Raw genomic sequence first — 24,904 nt, 5'->3', positions numbered from 1 at the left:
TTCCCTTGGAAACTAAGGGTGGCTAAGGGTACTTTTCGTTCCTCACTTACCCTATGGCAAGCAAAGAGGTGCTCTACCTTCATCTCCCAATCTAGATATACTTCTACATTTTCCTTGCCATGAAAATGAGGTAGGTCTACTCTAGTTTCCCTTGGCACCTCTTGTTCCCTTTGCCTAGTTTTTCTAGGGGGTGGTTGGTAATAATCATTGATTCTACGGCTTCCTTCCCCTAGAGACTCAATACTTTGAGAATGGGATGCATGAGTTTTTTTTTATTTTTGTGATTTTTGTGATTTCTCTTCTTGAGCTTTAGCCAACTCATTGATTTTGTTTTCATTTTCCAATTGTCTAAAAGAGATTAATTGTACCGCTTGGGATACTTCTTTTAAAAGAGTTTTCAAAGATTTTACTTCACTTTCTATAGACTTTGGAGAGTGAGAAGAAGAAGACATGGCTAAAACTTTGTGTATATAGGTGTTTTACTTTGAGAAAGTTTAGGAAAGTTAGAGAAGGTAGTTTTCCAGGTAAGGGAGGTGAGTCACAAAGGACTACTTAAGTACCAAGCCTTTTCCTTGCCAAAAACTATCCTCCAATATCTTCACACAAGACTTTCTCTTAGTGAAACACTTAGAACACAAATAAGTTGAGAAATAAATGCAAGAAAACAATGTAAGCTAACTATGCAACAAAGCTAGTCGGTTTAGCACACAAATTAAACAAAATTAAACATGCAAAACGTAGCTATGAAAGCAAAAGAAAAGCAATTACAAACAAGTAACAATTACTAATCAAGAATGCTATACTATTCGGCCCTAGGTGAGGCTTCTTGGACACTTTGAGCCCTTGAAGACACACTCACCGTCTAAAACGTAATTAACAAGGTAATTAACAATAAACCAAGTTGCAAAGGAAATAAGAGAACTCCCTTTGTTGATCCTCTTTTGATTAGTGCACTTCCTTGTTGTCTTTGCTTGTTGATCTTCCAAGTGTTTGTAGTGTTTTCTCAAGAATGCTTGTTTCGGCTTTGGCCTTGTCTTCTCCTTAGAATGATGGCCTTTAATTCTCCAATTTCCAGCACCTAGCAAAGGGCTAAACCTTAACCAAATCAAGTTCCCATTCACATAAGCACCAAAGAAGAATTAAATTCCAGCACCCAAATTAGAGGTCAAAGAACAAAAGCAAGAAATAAATTTAATTGAATAAAACAGTATCACCAAAAGGATTTAGATTGTGACAACTAGAAAGAGAGTCAAGAAAGTAAAGCAAACAAATAAAGGTACTCAATTAAAGGTTGGCACACAAAAGAATTCCTAAAGAAAAGCACTAGATTAGATGACCAAATAAAAAAAACAGCACCACTGGAAAATGTTGTGGGCCAGAAAACGTGTTTGTTCCCCGATTTATGCTGATCTGTATTTTTGGAATTTGGCTCTGAAATTTGTTATGCAAGATATTCAGGATCTTATCTAAAATCTGGCTTTGGATTCATTCAAAACGGATGCACCATTGTTTTTTAATAAATTTTGCAAAATTGGTGTTCGGTTAGGCCAGCTGGAGCGCTTCAGATTTGCACTCTGATCTTAAAAGATTTATCATTTTTTTTCTGTTGCTTCTTTTGACCTAATTCTTTTTTTGTCTTTTCTATAACACTTTAAACTTGCATTTTCCAGAAAATCAGAAATTTCCTATGGGTGGAAATATTTTTCTGGGTTAAAACAGCCAAAACAGAGAAGGTGAAAACAGGGGAATCTGAAAACTGGAAACAAAAACAGCAAGATACCAAAGTTTAGACACAATGGAAATTTGTGAAATAGAATTGTGTATGATCTAAACACAATATGAACTCAAACTAAAAATTAAAAGGCACCAAAGGAGCAAAGAACAGCAGATTCAAGCAAATAAAGAGACCCAAAATCAAGAAACAATTAAGCCAAATAAAAGGACTACTATGAATTGTTGACAATATGGATGAACATGACTTGACAAAACATGTATAGATTCAGAAAATTAAAGACTCAAAGCATAATATGAACCAAAAATAAAGAAAGCAATAAAGACTCAAAGCCTAAAAGAAAATAGCAACACAAAGGTGTATGGAATCCTATCACAAATTGCACAAGAACTTGTTCAAGATCAAATGAACAAGAGTGCTTCGGTTGGATCTTCCACAAAGCACACCAAGAACAAATTAAAATGTAAAAAACAGCAAGACAAATAAGGAAAGTAAAAGACAATATGAAATAAAGAAGAACTAAAATTGAAAAGACAAGGAGCTACTCATCTTGAAGAACCAAAGCTCATGATACCAAATGATGGCATTTTCATGAAGTTCTTCTTGAATCAATGTAGAGTATGGGGCGGAAGCAATGAATGAGAGTGAGCAAGATCCTCCTAAGAGTGGTGTTGATCTTATAGGTGCATGTTAAGTATGGGTATTGAGTGGTTCGGCCAGCTCAAGGGAAAAGATGAAGGAATTGAAGTTTAGAGCCTAGGATTCTAGGGAGAAGCAAAGTTGAGCACAAATTGGCAGCATAACTTTACTCACAATAAACTTGCAAAATACATGAGATAGCCTCCCTATTTAAAGGCTATTTGGGACGTAAATCCTAAGCTAAAACATAATGAAATGTAAACCAAATGAAATGCAAAGCTAGACCATGTGCCATGACCGGTCACACCTAGCCAAGTTCTAGAAGGTTTCTTTCAAATGTGCTTTCTACACTACCCTATCTACTAAGTACCCCTATTGGGCCTTGATGCAACATATACAAGGCTTTCTCTCTTCCATCCGTGGCTTCACCCACTTGTGCTTGTACATGCTTAGCCATTGATCTTGTGAGAGGACCTAGACGGTCCAGTGCCACACCTAGACGCTCCATGGGTAGACGTTTCCCTTCTTCACGGTCTAGACGCTCATTCCTTGGAGCTAGACGCTCTCCTTGGTCTAGACTCTCTTCATGGTGTGGGCTTTGGCTCCCATGGCTAGATGTGCTTGGCCCTCCTCCATCAGTACATCTCCTCCCCCCTGGATGCACTGAGGACTTTATCTCTTTCTCGCCTGCACTCGCTCGACGGCGAGGAGGTCTTTTAATATCTTTCTCGCCTCAGGACGCGCGAGAGCGTTGAGGTCTTTTAAACGTTGCTGGTGCCTCCCATCGCCGAAAGACGATGAGGACTTTTAACTTTAACTGATGCCGCCAATTGCCGAAAAGCGATGGGGACTTAAAAACTTTTTAGAAAGCATGCAGCATATCTTCAAACTTGCCTTAAATCACATACGAGTGACAAGGTCTTTTTTCTAAAACTTTCGTAACAATAAGCATGCAATCTAAAACACTTTAAACTTCGAAAACTCTTCTTTATTGGGTGGCCTCATTAAAAACCCTCCTTAGGGAAAAAAGAGTGCCCCCTTCATACTGTTTTAACAGAAAGCTTGCAAACTCTTCGTGTTTGTTTTTACTTACAAAGCTTCAACTGTAATATAACTTGAGGTGCGTGGTGTTCCAAGTGCGAGGAATCGCCCCTCCTTCCAATGTTTCTAAGCGGTAGGCGCCGTTCCCGAGCGCCTCGGTTATTCTGAACGGTCCCGTCCACTTAGGCGACAACTTGTTCTCCATCTCGTACTGGTGGGCCTTCCTCATCACCAGGTCGCCTTCTTTAAACTGCCTTGGCATCACCTTCGAGTTATACCCTCGTTCAATCCTTCTTTTCACTGCCTCGGCTTTTACTCTCGCCTCCTCCCTGACTTCATCCAGCAAATCCAGATTCAACCTTCTTTCCTCATTCGAGTCTTCCGCTACAAAGTTCTGGAATCTCGGCGAGCTCTCCTGGATTTCTACTGGAATCATTGCGTCGCATCCATAGACCAAGCTAAACGGGGTCTCATGGGTTCCTGACTGCTCGGTGGTGTGGTACGCCCAAACTATACGGGGTACCTCCTCAGCCCACGATCCCTTGGCTTTCTCTAGCCTTCTCTTCAAGCCTCTTAGCAATACCCGATTGGCGGACTCTACTTGGCCATTTGTCTGAGGGTGCTCGACGGATGCAAATACCTGTTAATTCCCACCTCTTCGCACAACTTCTTCAGCAGGTGACTTGCAAACTGAGTCCCGTTGTCTGACACCAGGCGCTTAGGCACACCAAACCGGCACACGATGTTCTTCCACACAAAACTCTCGATCTTGTGCGCGGTGATCTGGGCCACTGGTTCTGCTTCGATCCACTTGGTGAAATATTCAATTGCCACCACCAAGTACTTAATCTGCCTGATCGCCAATGGGAAAGGTCCCAGAATGTCGATTCCCCACGTATGAAACGGCCAAGGGCTGTAAATCGACTTTAACTCTTCGGGAGGCGCTTTGTGCCAATCGACGTGCTGCTGACATTGCTTGCAACACTGTGCATACTTCTTGCAGTCTTCCCTCATTGTTGGCCAGTAGTAACCTGCACGGAGGGTTCTTGCGGCCAGAGCTCGACCCCCGACGTGACTTCCGCATATCCCTTCATGGAGCTCGGCCATAATTCTTGTACATTTCTCTCCTTGCACACATTCCAGGAGTGGGTGTGTAAACCCAAACCTATACAACTCGCCATCAATCATTGTGAACTTGCTGGAGTTCTTCTTTATCTTCCTGGCCTCCGTCGGATCCAGCGGGAGAAGGCCATCTGCCAGGCATCGCTTGTACTGTGTTATCCAAGTGTCTGGCTCATGGGTAGCGCAGACCTACATCATGTTCACCTTCTCCCCCCGACATGCTCTTATTCTTGGCGATCTCAAGGTTTCCTGAGTCAAAGACCCGTGACTCCTCGCTACTTTCTCCGTCGATTTGCTTATTTGAAGAACCAGGTGGTCTGCCGCAAATGCTCTAGGCGTCTTCAAAGTTTCTTGGATCACCGTCCTCTGCCTACCCCCCTTGCCTGAACTGGCGAGCTTAGCTAGCAAGTCAGCTCGGGCATTCTGCTCTTTGGGCACATGCACCACTTCAAAGGAGACAAAGGAACTCTTCAACTCCTGCACATACTCCAGGTAAGCCGCCATTTGTGGATCCTTGGCCTGGAACTCGCCTGTTACTTGTCTCGTGACCAACAGCGAGTCACTCTTAGCCATCAGCACCCTAGCTCCCATCTCCTTGGCCAGTAAGATTCCGGCGATCAGGGCCTCATATTCTGCTTGATTGTTGCTGGCTTTGAAGGCAAACCTCAGGGACTGCTCAATCAGCACACCGTTGGGCCCTTCCAGGATGACTCCAGTACTGCTACCCTGCTAGTTCGACGATCCGTCCACCGAGAGCACCCAACGGAAATCATCCCCCTTAACTCGCGCTGCTTCTGACGAGAGCTCGACCACAAAATCAGCGAAAATATGCCCCTTGATCGGACCTCGGGGCTCGTACTTGATATCGAACTCCGACAGCTCCACCGCCCACTTCACCATCCTCCCAACTACATCAGGCTTCTTCAGGACTTTCTGGATGGGCAAGTCGGTCATCACCAGTATGGTAAAACTGTGGAAATAGTGGCGCAACCTCCTCGCCGAAAATACCACAGCCATCGCAGCTTTCTCCAAGGCCTGATATCTCACCTCCGGGCCCTGCAGCTCCTTGCTGACGAAGTAAATAGGCTTTTGAGCCTGGTCTTGGTCTTGGGCGAGCACCGCACTCACCGCCCTCTCAGTCACAACAAAGTACAACCTGAGAGGGGTTCCCACCAATGGTTTGCACAAAACCGGCGGGCTCGCCAGGTACTCTTTAAGCTTGACGAAGGCCTCTTCACACTCCTTCGTCCAGGCAAACTTGTTGTTTCGCCTTAAACACTGAAAGTATGGGTGGCCTTTGTCTCCGCTAGCCGATACGAAACGAGACAAGGCGGCCATTCGACCTGTAAGTTGCTGCACCTCCTTCACGGTAGCCGGGCTCCTCATCGCCAAGATGGCAGCACACTTATCAGGATTGGCCTCTATTCCCCTTTCGGTTAAGAGAAATCCCAAGAACTTCCCTGCCTCCACGCCAAAAATGCACTTCTCGGGGTTCAGCTTTAACCTGAACTTGGCGATTGTGGTGAACAACTCCTCCAAGTCCGCAACGTGCTTGCTCTTCTTCGGCGAGGTCACGACCATATCATCCACGTACGCTTGCACATTCCTCCCCAGCATTGGTGCAAGTACCCTATCCATCAACCTTTGGTACGTGGCCCCCGCGTTCTTCAGCCCAAAGGGCATCACCTTGTAGCAGTAGCACGATCTCTCGGTCATAAAGGCGGTCTTCTCTTCATCCATGGGATGCATCTTTATCTGGTTGTACCCCGAGAAAGCGTCCAGGAAGCTCAGCAACTTGCACCCTGCAGCACTGTCAACCAGGGCGTCTATGCTTGGCAAAGGATACGAATCCTTTGGGCAAGCCTTGTTTAGGTCAGTGAAATCGACGCACATGCGCCACTTCCCATTGCTTTTCTTCACCAGTACGACATTGGCCAGCCACTCAGGGTAATGGACTTCCCTGATATGGCCTGCGGCGAGGAGCTTCTGTGTTTCATCCCTGATCGCCTGCCTTCTCTCCTCGTTGAACTTCCTTCTTCTCTGTCGCACTGGTCTGACCTGGTTGTCCATTGCTAGATGGTGGCACAAGAAGTCGGGGTCGATTCCCGGCATGTCTGAAGCAGACCATGCAAAAGCATCCAGATGCCGCTCTATCACCTTGGCGATCTGGTCTTGGAGCTCAGCCTCCAAGGATCTTCCCAACTTGAATACCTTTCCCCCGATCTCCCTTTCGAGCCACTCCTCGACGGGTTTGGGTCTAGCTTCCCTGGCGATCACCGGGAGGCGGCGTCGTTGTGATGTAACTCACTGACCTCTTATTCTTGAGGCTATTCTCATAGCATTTCTTCGCCTCCTTCTGGTCAGATTTGATGGTGATCACCACCCCTTCCATCGATGGCAACTTCACCTTCATGTGCCTGGTTGAAGGCACAGCTCCTATTCTGTTGAGCGTTGGTCTTCCCAACAGAATGTTATATGCTGAGGGAGCATTCACGACGAGGTACTTGATTTTCTCCGTCCTCGAGCCCGCCTCATCCGTGAATGTAGTTCTTAACTCTATGTACCCACTGACCTCCACCTGATCGCCAGCGAAACCATACAAGCACCCTCCATAGGGCCTCAGCTGGTCAAGGGGCAACTGCAGCTGTGTGAAAGTCGGCCAGAACATCACATCTGCCGAGCTTCCTTGGTCCACCAGAACCCTGTGGACCTTCCTTCCCGCCGTAACAAGCGAGATGACTATTGGATCGTTGTCATGAGGCACAACGTCCCTGAGATCTTCCCTTGTGAACGTGATGTCCACATCTGGCGAGTGGTCCTCGAACATGTCCACTGTCATCACAGACCTCGCATACTTCTTCCTCTGTGACGCGGTGCATCCACCACCCGAGAAACCTCCCGCGATGGTGTGGATCTCTTCGTGAGTGGGCATTTCGTGCTGCTGAGCGTCACCACCCGCCGGCTGGGAGCTCGACGCCCCCCGTCCTTCTGTCCAGCAGGTAATCATTTAGAAACCCGCTCTTGACCAGGTCGTCGAGCTGGCATCCCAATGCCAAACATGAATCCACGGTGTGACCAAAACCCTGGTAAAATTCGCACCAGGCGTCTGGCTTTGGTCCCAACACCTTGTCACCCACTTTCTCGGGTGCCTTGAGCCTGGCTGCTATATTGGGGATGGCGATCAGATCCGCCAACCCCATGACAAACTTATGCTTTGGTGGGCGATTGTACTCCCTAGGGCGCCCTGGGCCCCTGCCCTTGTTTTTCCTTGGATCATAAGGATGGCGGGTCCTTTGATCCCTCTTAGCCGCCGCTGTCTCCAGCACCCTCTGTGGCTGGATCCTGGTCTGGGCACGTGGCCTAGCGGGGGCCACGCTCCCTCTCTTCTCGGCGACCTCACTCTCATCGGCGATGTGGGCCACCGCAAGTCGCCTAACCTCAACAAACATGGCGGGGTGAGCCCTGATCAGTGCCTCGCAGAAAGGTCCCGGCAGCACGCCCTTTTTGAAGGCGTATACCAGCATCTCTTCGTCCTTGGCTGGCGAGCGGACCATCTGCGCTCCAAAGCGATTCAAGTAGTCCCTGAGGGACTCTCCCTGGTACTGCCTTATGTCGAACAGATCATAAGACACCCTAGGTGACGCCTTGTTCACTATGTACTGCTCGACGAAAAGCTTCGAAAACTGCTGGAAATTGGTTATGTGACCTGTAGGCAGGCTCACAAACCATTCCAGCGCTGTTCCCTGGAGCGTGCTCACAAACATCTTGCAATACACAACATCCGAGCCTCCTGACAGCATCATCTGCGTGTGGAACGTGGTGAGATGCGCCTCAGGATCCTCCACGCCGGTGAAAGTAGCCTTCACGGGTACCACACTCACAGGGATAGGCGTGTCTGTGATCGCCTGAGCAAATGGCATGGGAAAAATGCGAGGTGGCGACGACGGAGCGACCTCTTCAGCGACTAGGCGCCCTCTCTGCTCTTGAAGAGCTTGGCACAATTCCTCAGTCACTTTGTTGAGCTCTTCATTCCTGGCCCGAGAGGCGACTAGGTCCTCATGCATCTTTGCCTGCTCTATGCGCGAGGCTTCCACATTCGCCTGCAGCGCACGCATGATCTCCACCATCTGCGCCATAGTCATGTCATCATACACACCTTCCCTGTGGTCTCGCTGGCCGCCATCATGATCTACTTCACTTGCTTCATCGTGCATGTTCGGGTAAGCTGTTCCCCGACCTCAACCTCTGGCTAGCTAGGGAATGACTATCTGACGACTTTATCCTCTGCTTCGAAAGCTTAGAAAAAGCTTCCCTGATCCTTCGGCGATGTCCTTCTTTCGGCGATCTCTAATCACTTGGTCGTCTGGGTTCGCATCCGGCGACTTCATCTCAAACCTGGTGACCGCCGGTTTAGGTATGCTAGAGATCGGAGCACGCCAACTTAATAATTGGCGACTACACGAGCCCCCCGACTTCCTTCCCTTCTGCCAGCCAGGTGCCCCGTTCATCACGCCTATATAATAGCTAGCTGCCACATCATCACTTCCGACCACCTGGGCGGTACACTTACAATCGAGTAGTTCACAAGACTACTAATGCTTCTCCTTTTGAAGTAGTATATGGTTTTAATCCTCTCACACCCATGGATTTGTTGCCTCTTCCTAATCCACAAGAATTTGTGCATAAGGAAGGAGTAATCAAAGCCGACTTTGTGAAGAAAATGCATGAGAAGATTAAACTCCAAATACAACAACAAAATGAGAAGTACACAAAATACAACAATAAAGGGAAGAAAGAAATAATTTTTGAGGAAGGAGACTTAGTATGGCTTCACCTTCGCAAAGATAGATTTCCAACTCAAAGGAAGTCCAAACTAAGTCCCCGAGGTGATGGCCCCTTTCAAGTCCTCAAGCGAGTCAATAACAATGCATATAAATTGGACCTACCTCTTGAATATGGAGTACATGACACTTTTAATGTAATTGATCTTTCTCCATTTGTAGGTACCAATGACGATGACGAGCTGGATTTGAGGACAAATCCTTTCCAAGGGGGAGGGGATGATGGAGGAGGGCCAAGCACACCTCACCATGGAAGCCAAGACCCAAGGCTAGACCGTGATGAGCGTCTACACTCAAGAAGGGAGCGTCTAGGACATGATGAGGGAAGGCTACAAATGGAGCGTCTAGGAGGAGGCCTAGACCGTCTAGGCCCTATTACAAGGTCAATGGCTAAGCACATTCACGCCCAAATGGATGCAGCCACAGATGGAAGAGAGAAGGCCTTATACATGTTACATGGAGGCCCATTAAAGGTGGCTTAGTAATTAGGGTAGTGTTAGAAAGCACAAAGTTGTCTCATATGTGATTTACCCTAGACTTATGCACATTCTAGAACCTTAGCACACATGACCGGCCATGTGCCAAGTGCCTTGTCATTTGCATTTCATTTTGCTCCCATTTCATGTCTAATTAGCTTAGCTTACACGGCCCATTAGCCTATAAAAGGGAAGACCATCTCTTGTATTTTTCAAGATTATTGTGAGTAAAGTTATGCTGCCAACATTGTGCCAAGCTTTGCTTCTACCTAGTTTCTAGGCACTAATCTTCATCTTCCTCACTTACCATAGGGTTGGCCGAACCTCCCTACTTCCATACATATCATGCACCTTCAAGATCACCATAGCTCCTAGGAGGATCTTGCACATACACATCCATGGCTTACGCACCATTTTTCACATGATTCTAAGAAGAGCTTCATGAATTTGCCATCACTTCCTCTCCCCACGAACCGCTTGCCATTGAAGGTGGTGGGGAGAGCGCTCCCGAGGGTGCTCGTGCGCCCCCTGCTCCTGAGCTCCCCTCCACCCTCAAACACGCCCTTAAGAGGTTCCAAGAGAGGACGGAAATCTTGGATGAGAACCCACTGGAGGAGCGCATGGGGCAGAGTCTTGGGGACTTCCTCGTCGACTCCTTTGCCTTCGCAAGCTGAGCGAGGCTAGAGGCCCAAGAAGAACTGGAGGCCGAGGTGTGAGAAGAGATGGAAGCCAAGACAAAGGAAGAACTCGTTTGCCAGGCTCAAACCTTTGCTCGTTGGGAAACTGCCTTGAGCCAGGAACTAAGCTGTCTCCACCAGTTGAAGAAGGACCTCGCCAAGCGACTAAACGTCAAGGGTCAGGAGGCTATTCAGCTGGAGGCGAAAATCCTGCCCTTGTGAACCTGGGTAATCAAGCTGGAGGACGAGGATAAGCAAACCAAGGTCAAGATGACCAAGCTTGAAGAAAGGGCCACTAACCAGAAGTTGCAGCTTGGCCGTGTGGTGGCTGATCTCACCCAGCAGGCTGAAAACTTCAAGAGAACTGAGGCTAATTTGATCGAGGATGTCGCTGATGCGTACGTTGCGGGGTTCGAGGACGCCCTTGCTCAGGTTGCTTGTGCGCACCTTGAGATGGACGCCTCGTCCTTCGCGACGTCGAATCGTGTTGTGGATGGGCAGATTGTGCGCAGAGCACCACCTTCTTAAACTGTACTTGGTCTTCTGACAAACAATCTTTATTTCGTATGAATGCTTTATTTACCTATAGCTGTTTGCGTCCTTTAACCGCTTTAACTTTATCGATCTTGATCTGTTTGAATGTTGCTCTTCTATTTCGCTCAACTTTTATTCGTCACCAACGCCTTTGACGAATGTTTGAACCTTGGGTAGCATGCTTCCCTGCCCCATTCCACCGTATACTCTGGTAGGTAGTAGGGGTTTGCATACTAACCTGAACTAACCTCGCCTTTGCTTAAACTCAGGGAAGGGCTTAACTGTAAACTGCGTTGTTCAACCTTGGCGTTCTCACTCAAGGGGGAGGCGTTCTCTGCGAACCTGCCTTTCCACGCCCGAGACCTCTAATGCCAAGGAAGGGCTCGTATCTGACCTCGTCTTCACTCAAGGGCGAAAAAGGATTTAACTGGTGAATCATACTTGTCCGTTCTTGGTGTTCTCACTCGAGGGGGAGGTTTTCTCTGCGAATCTACCTTTCCCACCCTCTAGCCTTCTAACCTAAGCAAACAATTCGTAACTGACCTCGTCTTTGCTCAAAGGCGAGGAGGATTTCTCTGGTGAACCACTTCGTTCGACCTTAGCGCTTTCACTCAAGGGGGCAAGTGTTCTCTACGAACTTACCTTACCTTCGCTCGAAGGCGAATGAGGATTTCACTGGTTAACTATTTCGTTCAACCTTGGCGTTCTCACTCGAGCCGGGAGACGTTCTCTGCGAACCTACCTTTCCCACACTCGAGACCTCTAACGCAAGGGAACAGTTCGTATCTGACCTTATCTTCTCTCAAAGGCGAAAGAGGATTTCACTGGTGAACTATTTCGTTCAACCTTGGCGTTCTCACTCGAGGGGGGAGGTGTTCTCTACGAACCTACCTTTCCCACACTCGAGACCTCTAACGCAAGGGAACAATTCGTATCTGCATTGTACAAAAATTCAAGAAAATATTTCAATCGAAATTTATTGGGTGACCTCATTAAAAAACCCTTATAAGGGAAAAAGAGTGTCCCCTAAGAACTATGTACAATGTTACTGTTCAACTGAAGTAAAACTTGAGCTACGAGGAATCGTGCCGCCTTCTAGCGTCTCAAGCCTATATGCTCCATTCCCAAGGGCCTCTGTCACTCTAAAAGGACCAGTCTACTCGGGGGACAACTTGTTCTCTAGCTGATATGGGTGTGCCTTCCGCATCACCAGGTCGGCGACCTGGAACTGGCGAGGCTTCAGCTTTGAGCTGTACTTGTACTCCACTCTTCTCTTCAACGCTTCAGCTTTAATTCTTGCTTCCTCCCTGACTTCGTCCAGTAGGTCCAGGTTCACCTTTCTTTCTTCGTTGGACACTTCAGCCACGAAGTTCAAGAAGCGTGGCGAGCTCTCCTGGATCTCCACTGGAATCGTCGCGTTCGACCTGTACACCAAGCTGAAGGGTGTCTGTCCAGTGATGGACTAGGGAGTGGTGTGGTAAGCCCAAACTATTCTAGGAACCTCCTCTGCCTAGGTTCGTTTGGCCTTCTCAAACCTTCTCTTCAGACCTCTGAGCAGGACTCTATTGGCAGACTCGACCTGCCCATTCGTTTGGGGGTGCTCAACTAATGCGAACACCTGCTTTATTCCAACCTCTGAGCATAGCTTACCCAGCTGTTGGCTTGCAAACTGTGTGTCGTTGTCAGACACCAAGCGCTTCGGTACCCCGAAGCGGCACACTATATTCTTCCACACAAAGTGCTGGATCTTGTGGGTCGTGATATGCACCACTGGCTCAGCTTCTATCCCCTTCGTGAAGTACTCTATGGCGACCACGAGGTACTTCATTTGCCTCATCGCTAAAGGAAAGGGCCCCAGGATATTGATTCCCCATGTATGGAAAGGCCAAGGGCTGTAAATCGACCTAAGCTCCTCTGGCGGTGCCTTGTGCCAATCAGCATGTTGTTGACACTGCTTGCACTACAGTGCGAACCTCGTCCAGTCTTCCCTTACGGTTGGCCAATAGTATCCCGCACGAATGGCCTTTGATTTTAGAGATCATCCACTGATGTGACTTCCACATATCCCTTGGTGGAGCTCTGCCATTATTCGTACGCATTGGTCTCCGCTTACACATACCAAGATTGGATGGGTGAACCCATGTCTGAACAGCTCTTCGTCAATGAGAGTGTACTTGGCAGAATTTTTCTTAATTTTCCTGGATTTTGTGGGTTCCAGCGAGAGTATCCCATCAGCCAAGTAGCACTTGTAGGGCGTCATCCAGGTATCTCCTCCTTCGACCAGGCAAACCTACATTGGTTCCTCCCCCAGGATTGGATATATACCTACCTTGGGAGTTTGCAGGGTCTCCTGGGTCAATGACCGATGACTCCTTGCCCCTCCTCTTGTCGTGCTGACCCGGTGCACCCCCACCCTGTTATCTGCGGTGAAAGTTCGAGGTGTTTTAAGGGTTTCCTGTATGACCGTCCTCTGCCTGCCCCCCTTGCCTGAACTGGCGAGCTTAGCTAGCACGTCATCTCGGCCATTTTGCTATCTTGGGAAATGCACCAGCTCAAACACCGCGAATGACCCTTTCAGAATCTTAACATACCCTAGGTAGGAAGCCATCTGAGGGTCCTTGGCCTGATATTCCCCAGTTACCTGACCAGTGACCAGTAGGGTGTCGCTCTTCGCCGACAGACTCTGCGCTCCCATCTTTTTCGCCAACAGCATGCCTGCAATGAGGGCTTCGTACTCTGCCTGATTGTTGTTGGCTGTCCCGACCAGTCCTCGGTCATCGACTCAGAGGCTAACCTTAGACATTATGCACCCATGTTTGGTAATGGAAGGGAGCCACGTGAGATGGGCCTCAGACGCACCTACCAGGGGTTTGGTTAGTCTTTGGTACTACTCCCTAAGCTTGATGTTGAAGATCGAGATCGAACCTCGCTGGTAGAGGGAGAGGATCAGACATCGATTGTCAAGACAATGTAAAGGGCCACGTGATGTGGACCCTAGAGATTTGCTTAGATAACTGTTCCGTCCGGTTGACCTGGGACGTCTTTGTGCGCAACCTCACCCGTCAGCTAGGGACTCCTTCCCACTAGTTACCTGTTGTTTCCTGCAAAGAAGGAAAAAAGGGGCGCCCTAGCGGTCGTTTGCACTCCGACGCTCAAGTCAGCCAGCAAGAAACACCAAAAACTTTGCACCTCCGTATCGGAGCACCGTGAATGGCACTCTGAAGGTGGTCAAAAGAAACTCTCTCTCTCGTGTCTATTTCTCGTTCTGGCAAATAATCTCTCCCTAGTCCCTTGTGCATAGCCTCAAGACTCGAGCAAGCAACTAGAGTGTACTCTGGGAAAATCTGCCAAAAGTCTGAACCCCCTTTCCAACATTCAAGGCGCTATTTAAGCTACTCCCGCATTCAAAGCGCCTTAAAGCGCATTTAATTATAAAACGTTCAGCGCATTTAAGACGTTTAAAACGCTTGGGAGCATTTATAGTACCTTAAACGCTCGAAACGGAAACTGTATTAAATAACTTTAACTACCTTGTACCTGACAAAATGGCGTTTCTATTCTGACTTGGCTGCTGTACACGTGGAGGGCCTCACAGCGCCGTGACCCCATCTGGGGGTACTTCTTCGTGTGAGTCCTCCTACCTGGGAGTGCAACTGTGCAAGGGGTGACTTTTTAGGTGCCAACTCATGCCCCCAAACCTCTAGTCACTCACTTTGAGAGCGTATCTATCTTCTTCTTGTACCCTACACCTGGCTACCCCTGGGCGTGACCCTCTCGTGAGTCGTATCTATCCCAAGGGCTTCTCTGGGGCGACAAGGGCACTTCAGGAGTCAGATTGCTCTCCACTGGCGCTATTACTATGGCCTTGAAGCCACCTTTCTCTTCTCTTTATTGCTATCCCCGGGTTATCGGGGTTTGAGGCCTTCCCACGTTGTCGCTCCCTCCATGGTCTTTCCTACCCATGGGTATCGGGGAGCCACACTGTGATTACCTTGCCTTTGTGAGATTTGACCTTGGCGACGCCCTAGTTGGGCGACGCCTTAACTCGGCGATGCCTTCACCTAGGCGACGCCCTACCTTGGCGACGCTTCCTCTTGGCGACGCTTGCACTTGGCGTCTCCTCACCTAGGCGACGCCTCATGTTGACTTTGACCCCCGACGTTGACTTTGACCTTGACTTTGTCAACGCCCGGATACGGGACGGTACACAAGCCCCCCAGTCTTAAGCTGAAGACTTGTCTTCAGCGCAAAGACTAAGGTCTCGCCCACGCCATCCACGTGTCGCCCTGGTGACGTGTCATTCTTTGCTGACATGACGCTTCTCGAACTATTGACGTGACATTCTCTGAGCCATTGGGGTGCCCTTAATGGCTGATTGGACATCCTCTAAAACGGGGAAAGCAACCCCCTTTTAGGGCCACGCTTAATCGCTTGCCACGTGGTTCATCACGCGGTCAGCCCTAAGAGTCTCTTGCGCTCCCAGTGAGCGCCTAATCCTGAAACACGTGGCATCATCGCACGGTCACCATTTGTTGCCCCTCGCGCTCCTCGTAACGTTTAAGTTACCCAAACTCCGCGCTCGAAACCACTGTTTCATCCACTTTCTCTGCCTTCTCGCACTGTTCATCTTCTCTGAATTTCTTCTCTCGCAATCTCTGCTCTTTCCTTCGTGCTTCCGTTCCTTCCACACTTCGACATTCAAAGGTATGATTTTTCCCCCTTGACGACTCCCTTTACTGCATGACTATAATGTATGGACGAACTGCCTGGGACTGTTTATGTTTCTGCATTTCTGTATTCTTTCGCTCCTCCGTTCTTCTCCGTTCTCTTCTCCTCCTTTCTGGGTTTCCTCGCGTGGCTGGCATTTTTCCAGGGTTTTGTTCCCTTTTCTGCCTTGGCATCGCTTGTTAAAACCCTTTTCCTTTCTTCTTTCTCCAGTTATTTATCCGCATCATGGTGCGCCTGAAACCAAGGTCCAGTTCTCCCCCCAAGACCGACTATAAGGCCCTCTATACATACAACCTTTTAAATGAATGCACCACCCTGACGACCTTCCAGGACTTGGAGGACCATCGCGGTGACCCCCATTTGTACAATTTCAATGCCTTCTGCCGCACCCACGATGCCCACATTTCCGTTCGTCCCGGCAGGCCAGGGGAACCTGTTTGTGTGGATGACAGACCCAGGAAAGGGAACCCCTTCTTCTTCATGTATCAAACTGTATTTAAACGCATTGGGGTACGCCTTCCGTTCACACCCTTCGAGAGGGAACTCCTCACGGAGATCAATACGGCCCCTGCCCAGTTACATCCCAATGCAAGGGAAAAGCTTCTGGGTGAGCTTTTCTGGGATCGCTAGCAGGATCCTCCTTTCCCTCTTCCAGAACTCGTATAAAGGCTGGAAGGGAAAATTCTTCAGGGTGTGCTCCGCCAAACATGACCCCACAGCCTTGAACGGCTTCCCACTATACTGGACAGAGCATCCCAAGCTTCTCAAGGCCAAGGCCCTGAATGAGCTGTCCTCTGCTGATAGGGGGGTGTGCAAGGCCTTGGCTGGCCTGGGGATCGTTTTCGACACGCTGAAGCTCATAGCGTGCGAGTACAACGCACACTCCCTGTCCACTTACTTTGGTAGGGCGGCTCCTCTCTTGATGCCCTTTGTTATCTGTGTTTTACTGCATCATGCTTGCTCTGTTGGATTTGTATAACTGCATTAGTCCTAACTTCTGTTATTTGGTTTGTCTGAATGTAGGATCGGTGATGGATGCTTCCAAGAGGATGGTCTTGGCGAAAGCACTGAAGGCTGCTCGTGCCACCAAGGCTGGCGCCTCCTTCGCCCCTGCTGCTGATCCCAACCTCTCACTAACCTTGCCCCTACCAACACCGACCACTACCGAAGCCCCACTAGGCTCATCTTCACCACCCCCATGTAGCCCCCAACCACTTCAAACACCCAACTCACCTCCGCCCATCGCCGCCGTCGCACTGGCTGTGGCTTCATCACCGGCTCCAACCCCCCTTGACAAAGGAAAAAGGGTTTTGGAGATCCTCTCTGATGATGAGGACTCTGATGGCGTGGTATCCTTCAAGAGGAGGAAGACTGCGAGGGTTCCCTCCTTTCCAGCAGCATCACTGCTAGGAGGGGATTCCTCTAGGGACAGCCTCCCCAGTGCTACCTCTCCCCCTCGCACTATAGTCCAAGAGGAAAGAGGCGAAGGGGCCGAATTTGCTCCACCTCCACCACCGGCAGAGGTTTCTGCTGCTCCTGCCTCCGTCTCTGCCGCCCCCGATCTTATTGCCATCCCTCCTCCAATCATGCATCTAATGAGGGGCTTCAACGGGGGATCAATGCTAGAAGGCTCCGACAGGAGGGAAGGAATGCCCTTCTACTTGAGAGCCTTCTTGGCCGTGGCCCTTGACTGGCGTGCCCAAGCTAGAAATGCTGCTTTGCACACACAAGCCCTCCAAGCCCTGGAAACAAGGGTCGCCGCACTGGAGGAGGAGAAGGAAGCTCTGGGACGCCAAAACGAGGCCTACCAAGCCTCTCTGAAGTTGGCGCAAGAGGCCAAGGAGGAGGCTGAAAAGCAGCTGGGTGAGGCGATGGAGTTTCAGGCCGACTTCTACGCTCGGGAAGTCACTCTCCAAGTTCAAATAACGGGCCTCTAGGGCATGGTCGAAGCTTCCGAAGAGCTTCAGAAGGACTTGAAGGACCAATGCTGCGGGCAGGCTGAAAAATTGGAGCGTATGGAGGGGGAGATGGCTACCCAGGCCAAGGCTTTGGGCCTTCTCCAGGTTGACCATGACAAATTGCAAGTCGAGGTCAGCCGGCTCCAAGTGGAGAAGGAGGCTCTGGAGAAACAGGTGGCTTCCGGGGACTCCACCATCGAGGAGTTGGAGAAGGCCAAGAAAGCTCTTATCGACGACATGGCTGGCATCTTCGAGGAGGGATTCAAAGAGGCTCTGACCTAGGCCGTCTGCGAGAATCCGGGGATCGACGTTTCAAACTGCGATTCCACCCATCATGTCGTCGACGGAAAGGTCGTGCCCCTCGAGTTGGATGACTGAACCGCCGCCCTCAACCGCTACTTTTACCCTTTGCACTTTATATTTGTTCCTGCCAACTTTGATAAACTTGTAAATCTTTTGAACTATTTGCACCTTTGTCGGAACTAGGGATTTTGTATGACAATTTTACACTTCTGAGGTATCGAGTTCTGTCTGTATGATACTTTTACCTTCGTTCTTCCCTTTGGTGTACTTCAATTGCTTTGCCTGTACTTCTGCCCGTTTCTTTCATCGTGTTGGGCAGTCCTGTACATCCGGCGCCTTACTTCTAGCATGTACCTCAGAACCTATTCCGCCTTCGTATCTATGAGGCCTCTGCCTCGTGAAGGCGATGGCAGCTCCGCCATTGCTGCAACGCAAAAGTTGGGACCTACTCTGGGTCTTAAACACTTGGGACAAGGTCGCACTTCGGTGCCCACGCCCACGGAGAGGCCTGTCTGTCGGCGCCGTATCGTCCCTAGGGTGTCTTAAGCACCAAGGCGATTTGTCCCTTGACTCTTGGTGCCTGGCACCCACGCCTAAAGAGAGGCCTGCTACAGCAGCGTCGTATCGTCCTTAGGGTGTCTAGAAACGCCAAGCACCGGGAAGGCTCGAAGCCCCCCAGGGGGTCATTCCCTCCATGGTCTTTCCTTCCCATGGGTATCGGGGAGCGACCTTACCGGTGGTTCACTCGTCTCTCGGCGATCTCGTCTCCCTCCACAGTCTTTCCTGCCTGTGGGTATCGGGGAGATCTCGTCTCCCTCCACAGTCTTTCCTACCTGTGGGTATCGGGGAGGCGACGCCGTTGGTGACTAGCTTTGACTTCTTCGGTTTCGTCTCCCTCCACAGTCTTTCCTACCTGTGGGTATCGGGGAGGCGACACTGCTGATAACTTGTATTGGCGACGCTTTCAGCGTCTCATGCTGGCGGCGCCTTCTACGCCTTCTACTGGCGACGCCTGTTGCGGTTGAGCCATTGACTTTACCTTGGCATTGACTTTGACTTTGACTCTGGTCAACGCCTGGGGGTAGCGAAGAGCTTAAGGTCTCGCCCTTGCCAGCCACGTGGCATTTTTCGTATGGCTGATGGGACGTTCCCTCTCTTGGCTTGATCCTGACACATTCTGAGCTTCTACAAGATGCTCCCGTTCTCGACGGTGCATCGTACCCTTGGGCATTCTGTCAACGCGACGTTTCCGAATGTTAACCAGTGACGCCAGGATCATCCTCCCATCCTCTGACACGTGGCCCAATCGCACGGTGCTCCCATTGTGTCACTTTGCACTCGAATTGCAACATTTAGATCTTCGAAATCTTACGCTCGCCCTTGTCATCTCAGTGCTTTCGTAGCCTACTTGCACCACTTCTCTTCTCGCAAAAAGCTCTTCTGGTGTTCACTCTAGCCAACGTTTTACCCCCGTATTTCCAGCAAGTCATTCTCCTTCGACCTTCCCACTCCTCCCCAGATACTATTCCGACATGTCTTCTCATGTTCCTCCCCCCAGGGTTAACCCCAAGGACCTGTATACTTGGGCTTCGAGCGAGCTCCTTGACGAGTGCTCATGCTTGCTTTCTACCAGGGCCATAAGGGAACACAAAGGGGATTCGTGCTCCTATGACCACCGTGCCTTCACGAAGATGATATTGCCGTGCTCCCTTGCACTTTAGGGGAGCCAGTGTGCGGAGATGAACGAGCCAACGATGGGGTCCCCTTCTTTTACTTCTATCAGGTGGTATTCAAGAGCATCGGCGTGCGCCTGCCCTCGGTTGATATCTTTCTGGGGTGTGCGCCCTCGGTTGATATCTTTCTTCACTTCTTTGAGGTGAAGAGGCAAAGGAACAACCTCTAGGTGACCTTCAGTAACGTTCCCGGCAGGGTTCTCCTGACCCCCTTCCAAAACTCCTTCACTGGGTGGAAGCGTAGGTTTTTCAAAATCTGTTGCTCTGATCTCGTGCCTTCCGCCCTAGATGGTTTTCCACTGTACTGGGTGAGGGAGACGAGAGCCCTAAAGTCCAAACCCTTCAAGAAACTAACCCCGAACGACCAAGTGGTTTGCCGGATCCTGGCTGAGGCGGGGGGTTTTGACTCCGCCACTTTGATCAGTTTGGAGTTCAACGCCGGAACCCTAGAGAAGTATATATGTACGAGTGGCTGCCTTAGAAACTTCCGCCTTTGATGCTTTCTAAATCTTTGCATGTTTTGCCTCGTGGTGTCTTTACCATGTTCGTTTCCCTTGGTGCAGGTTCGAAGATAAACCAGCAGCGGAGGTCACAGCTTACCCGGGCACTGCGAGCCGAGAGCGGAGCTTCGTCCTCCTCCCATCCCAACTCCGGAGGCCACTGAAGAGTGGTTTATTTGTACTCTTTGTATGAGCACGGGGCATGTAATGTTTGCCCCATTCGTCTTACTCCCATTTATCTCGAACACTACTTGTAATTTGACTCCACGGTACCATGCTTGGTTTCTGTAACGCCGCTTTATTTTTGCACACGCTTGTCATATACTGTGCGTACTTTCTCCGTTATGCTTCTTGGCGACGCCTACGCTTGGGCGACGCCTTCTACCTTGGCGACGCATACGCCTGGCGACGCCTTCTTTCTTGGCGACACGTGTGTTTGGCGATGCTTGTCGCCACTTCGAACGGGAAAAGGATAAAGACTGAAACCAAGGCAAGGTTTTTCTTGAACTTCTTTTTCTTTTTATTTGGGTGACCTCGTTAAAAAACCCCCGAAAGGCAAAAAGAGTGTCCCCTTCAACAAGATTGTTACATGGCTGCTTACATAAGTCAACTAAAATAAAACTTCAAGTTGGCTGCATTCCAGCTGCGCGGAATGGGACCCCCTTCCAAAGTCTCTAGGTTGTACGAACCATTGCCCTTAGCCTCGGTGACTCTGAAGGGTCCGGTCCACTTGGGAGACAACTTATTTTCTAGCTCATAGGGGTGAGCCTTCCTCTAAACTAGGTCGCCAATCTGAAACTGTCGTGGCTTCACCTTAGAGCTATACTGTCGCTCTACTCTTCTCTTTACTGCTTCGGCCTTTATTTTGGCCTCCTCCCTGGCTTCGTCTAGTAGGTCCAGGTTCACCCGCCTTTCTTCGTTAGATTCCTCAGCCACGAAATTTTGGAAGCGTAGCGAGCTTTCGTGTATCTCGACTGGGATCATCGCATCCGACCCATACACTAAGCTGAAAGGCGTCTCCATGGTGGAAGATTGGGGCGTGGTGTGGTATGCCCATACGATCCTTGGCATTTCCTCCGCCCACGCCCCTTTGGCCTTTTCTAGCCTTCTCTTTAGCCCTCTCAGCAAAACTGTATTTGCTGACTCTACCTGCCCGTTAGTCTGGGGGTGTTCGACTGATGCGAACACTTGCTTGATGCCTACCTCTGCACACAGGTTTCTCAACTGCTGGCTGGCGAACTGGGTTCCATTGTCGGATATTAGCCGCCTAGGCACGCCAAAGCGGCACACAATGTTCTTCCAAACAAAGTGTTGCACCTTGTGCGCAGTAATCTGGACCACGGGTTTCGCCTCTATCCACTTGGTGAAGTATTCTATGGCAACAATCAAATACTTCATCTGTGTTATCACCAATGGGAATGGACCTAGGATGTCGATTCCCCACGTATGGAAAGGCCACGGGCTGTATATGGATTGCAGCGCTTCTGGCGGCGCCTTGTGCCAGTCAGCGTGTTTTTGACACTGCTTGCAACGCTGGGCGTGCCGCGCGCAATCCTCCTTTACTGTTGGCCAATAGAAACTTGCGCGTACCACCTTAGAGGCCAAGGACCTTCCCCCTACGTGACTCCCACAAATGCCTTCGTGGAGCTCCGCCATTATTCCGGTACACTCGTCGCCGCTGACGCACGTTAAGATAGGGTGGGTGAACCCGTGCCTGAACAATACCCCGTCCACCAGAGTGTATCTTGCGGCATTCCTCTTAACCTTCTTACCCTCTTCAGGCTCCACTGGGAGAGCCCCATCCGCTAGGTACCGTCTGTATGAAATCATCCAGGTGTCTCCTTCGGCTAAGGCACATATTTGCGTCTGCCTTCCTTCTTCGGGCGTGTCCGCGTATGTGCTGATACGGGGCGTCTTCAACGTATCTTGAGTCAGAGAACGATGACTCCTTGGCCTCCTTCTCGCTGTACAAACATGGAGGACGTCCACCCTGTTATCCTCCACGAATTTACGCGGAGCTTTGAGTGTCTCTTGGATCATTGTCCTCTGTCTACCCCGTTGCCTGAGCTGGCCAGCTTGGCAAACAGGTCAGCTCTAGCATTCTGCTCCCTTGGGACATGTACTAGCTCAAGAGCGCTAAATGCTCCCTTCAGCAGTTGGACGTATTTCAAATACGCCGCCATCTGTGGGTCTTTCGCTTGGAACTCACCCGATACCTGCCCAGTAATCAACTGGGAATCGCTTTTCACCAAGAGGTTCTGCGCGCCCATCTCTTTAGCCAGGAGCATCCCTGCAATCAGGGCTTCGTATTCAGCCTGATTATTACTTGCCTTAAAGGAGAAACGCAGAGCCTGCTCAATTAGCACACCATTGGGTCCCTCCAAGACTATCCCCGCACCACTTCCTTGCTGGTTGGAGGAGCCATGAACCGAGAGCAACCACTGTGAGCCCACCTCCACCTCTTGTTCACCTCCGGGCGAGAGTTCTGCCACAAAATCTGCGTACACCTGCCCTTTGATGGATCCTCTGGGCTCATACTGGATGTCAAACTCCGACAACTCTACCGCCCAGCGCACCATTCTTCCAGCTACATCAGGCTTCTGCAGCACCTTCTGTATAGGGAGGTTCGTCATCACTACCACTGTAAAGCTGTGGAAGTAATGGCGGAGCCTCCTGGCCGAAAATATCACGGCCAGCTGCCTTCTCCAGCGACTGGTATCTCATCTCTGCGCTTTGTAAAGCCTTGCTCACAAAATAGATGGGCTTCTGAAGCTGGTCCTGCTCCTGAACCAGCACAGAGCTGATAGCTCGCTCTGTTACCACGAAGTAGAGGCGGAGGAGCACGCCTGCCACTGGTTTGCAGAGGACCGGTGGCGTCGCTCTGTACTTCCTTTACTGACGTCGGGCTTCGCATGGCGATGATTGCTGCGCATTTATCGGGGTTCGCCTCTATTCCCCTCTCCGTAAGCATGAAACCTAGGAACTTACCGGCCTCCACCCCGAAGACACATTTCTCGGGGTTTAGCTTGAGGCGGTACTTGGAGATGGTGACAAACAACTCCTCTAGGTCCGCCACGTGCTGCATCCTATCCTTCGACGCCACTACCATATCATCCACGTAGGCACACATTCCTTCCTAACATGGGTGCTAGGACCTTGTCCATCAGCCTTTGGTAGGTGGCGCCTACGTTTTTTAGCCCAAAAGGCATCACCTTGTAACAGTAACTGCTGGTCTTCGTCATGAATGCAGTTTTACTCTCGTCTCTCGAGTGCATTTTGATCTGGTTGTATCCCGAGAATGCATCCAAGAAGCTAAGTATCTTGCAGCCAGAGGCACTGTCCACCAGCGCGTCGATGCTGGGCAGTGGGTACGAGTCCTTCGGGCATGCTTTATTCAAGTCAGTGAAGTCCACGCACATCCTCCACTTCCCATTCGCCTTCTTCACCAGGACGACGTTGGCCAGCCATTCAGGGTATTGAATCTCCCTAATGTGACCTGCACTCAACAGCTTCTGCGTCTCTTCCCTTACCACAAGCTGCCTCTCTTCATTAAACTTTCTCCTTCTTTGACGCACGGGGTGGACCGTGGCATCCATGCTAAGATGATGGCATAGGAAATCAGGGTCGATGCCGGGCATATCCGAGGCGGACCATGCGAAAGCATCTAAATGGCGTGAGATCACCCCTGCCACCTCATCTTGTTCTTCTTGGCTCAGCAAACGTCCCAGCTTAAACGTTTTGCCACCAATCTCCCTCTCCACCACGTTAGTCGCCTGCTGATCGCCGCTATTTTCCTTAGCGGGCGCCGCCTCTTCTACGGGCGATGTGTCGTCAAACTCCTCCTCCATGTGCGCATCTGCCTCGGGCGCCGCCCTCATGGGTGTGGCCTCGCCAGGCGTTGACCCTGCGGGCGTCGCCTCAATCATCGTCGTGTCTGCACTTGGCGGACGCTCAAACACCATGAACACGCCTCTCTTCGTTTTCAGGCTATTCTCATAACATTTCCGCGCCTCCTCCTGATCCGACTTGATGACGATTACCCTGCCGCTGAGGTCTGGCAGCTTCATCTTTATATGGCACGTGGAGGCTACTGCATTCAGCCTATTCAACGCCAGTCTGCCCAACAAGATGTTGTAGGCGGAGTTGGCGTTTACGACCAAGTACCGAATGCTTTCGGTATGCGAGGCCTCTCAATCTGTGAACGTAGTCCTCAACTCCAAGTAGCCTCGGACTTCCACCTGGTTATCTGCAAACCTGATGGCATTTTCATGAAGTTCTTCTTGAATCAATGTAGAGTATGGGGCGGAAGCAATGAATGAGAGTGAGCAAGATCCTCCTAAGAGTGGTGTTGATCTTGTAGGTGCATGATAGGTATGGGTATTGAGTGGTTCGGCCAGCTCAAGGGAAAAGATGAAGGAATTGAAGTTTAGAGCCTAGGATTCTAGGGAGAAGCAAAGTTGAGCACAAATGGGCAGCATAACTTTGCTCACAATAAACTTGAAAATACAAGGTGTAGGCTCCTCCTTTTATAGCCTAAGGAGGACCATAATGCAACCCTAATGCTAGCCAAATGAAATGTAAATGTGAAGCACATGGGTGCACATGGCACATGGGTGCACA

The 24,904-nt window shown here is 50.0% G+C and overlaps 1 protein-coding gene across 1 annotated transcript; it reads right to left on the bottom strand.

Moving 5' to 3' along the window:
* Window positions 1-22,320: 22,320 nt before the first annotated feature.
* On the bottom strand, window positions 22,321-24,132 carry LOC137836642 (uncharacterized). The gene is made up of 3 exons (XM_068645315.1): window positions 23,497-24,132; window positions 22,894-23,068; window positions 22,321-22,781 (listed from the first exon to the last, which is right to left on the bottom strand). The coding sequence occupies exons 1-3, from the start codon at window positions 24,130-24,132 to the stop codon at window positions 22,321-22,323; spliced, it is 1,272 nt and encodes a 423-aa protein (XP_068501416.1).
* Window positions 24,133-24,904: the final 772 nt, after the last annotated feature.

This window comes from Phaseolus vulgaris, chromosome 11 (assembly GCF_000499845.2).
Source record: "Phaseolus vulgaris cultivar G19833 chromosome 11, P. vulgaris v2.0, whole genome shotgun sequence".
Lineage (NCBI taxonomy): Eukaryota > Viridiplantae > Streptophyta > Magnoliopsida > Fabales > Fabaceae > Phaseolus > Phaseolus vulgaris.
The sequence above is the reverse complement of the archived record's forward strand: the minus strand, read 5'-3'. Positions and strand labels throughout refer to the sequence as shown.

Excerpts from the sequence above, each read along its gene's own strand:
- LOC137836642 (XM_068645315.1), bottom strand. The coding sequence starts at position 24,132 with ATGGAGGAGGAGTTTGACGACACATCGCCCGTAGAAGAGGCGGCGCCC. Across the intron at positions 23,069-23,496 it reads CCAGCAGTTACTGTTACAAG|GAGCAGGACCAGCTTCAGAA; the intron begins GTGATGCCTTTT and ends GTGCTGGTTCAG. Across the intron at positions 22,782-22,893 it reads CGAACCTCCCTATACAGAAG|ATTTTGTGGCAGAACTCTCG; the intron begins GTGCTGCAGAAG and ends AGGTGTACGCAG.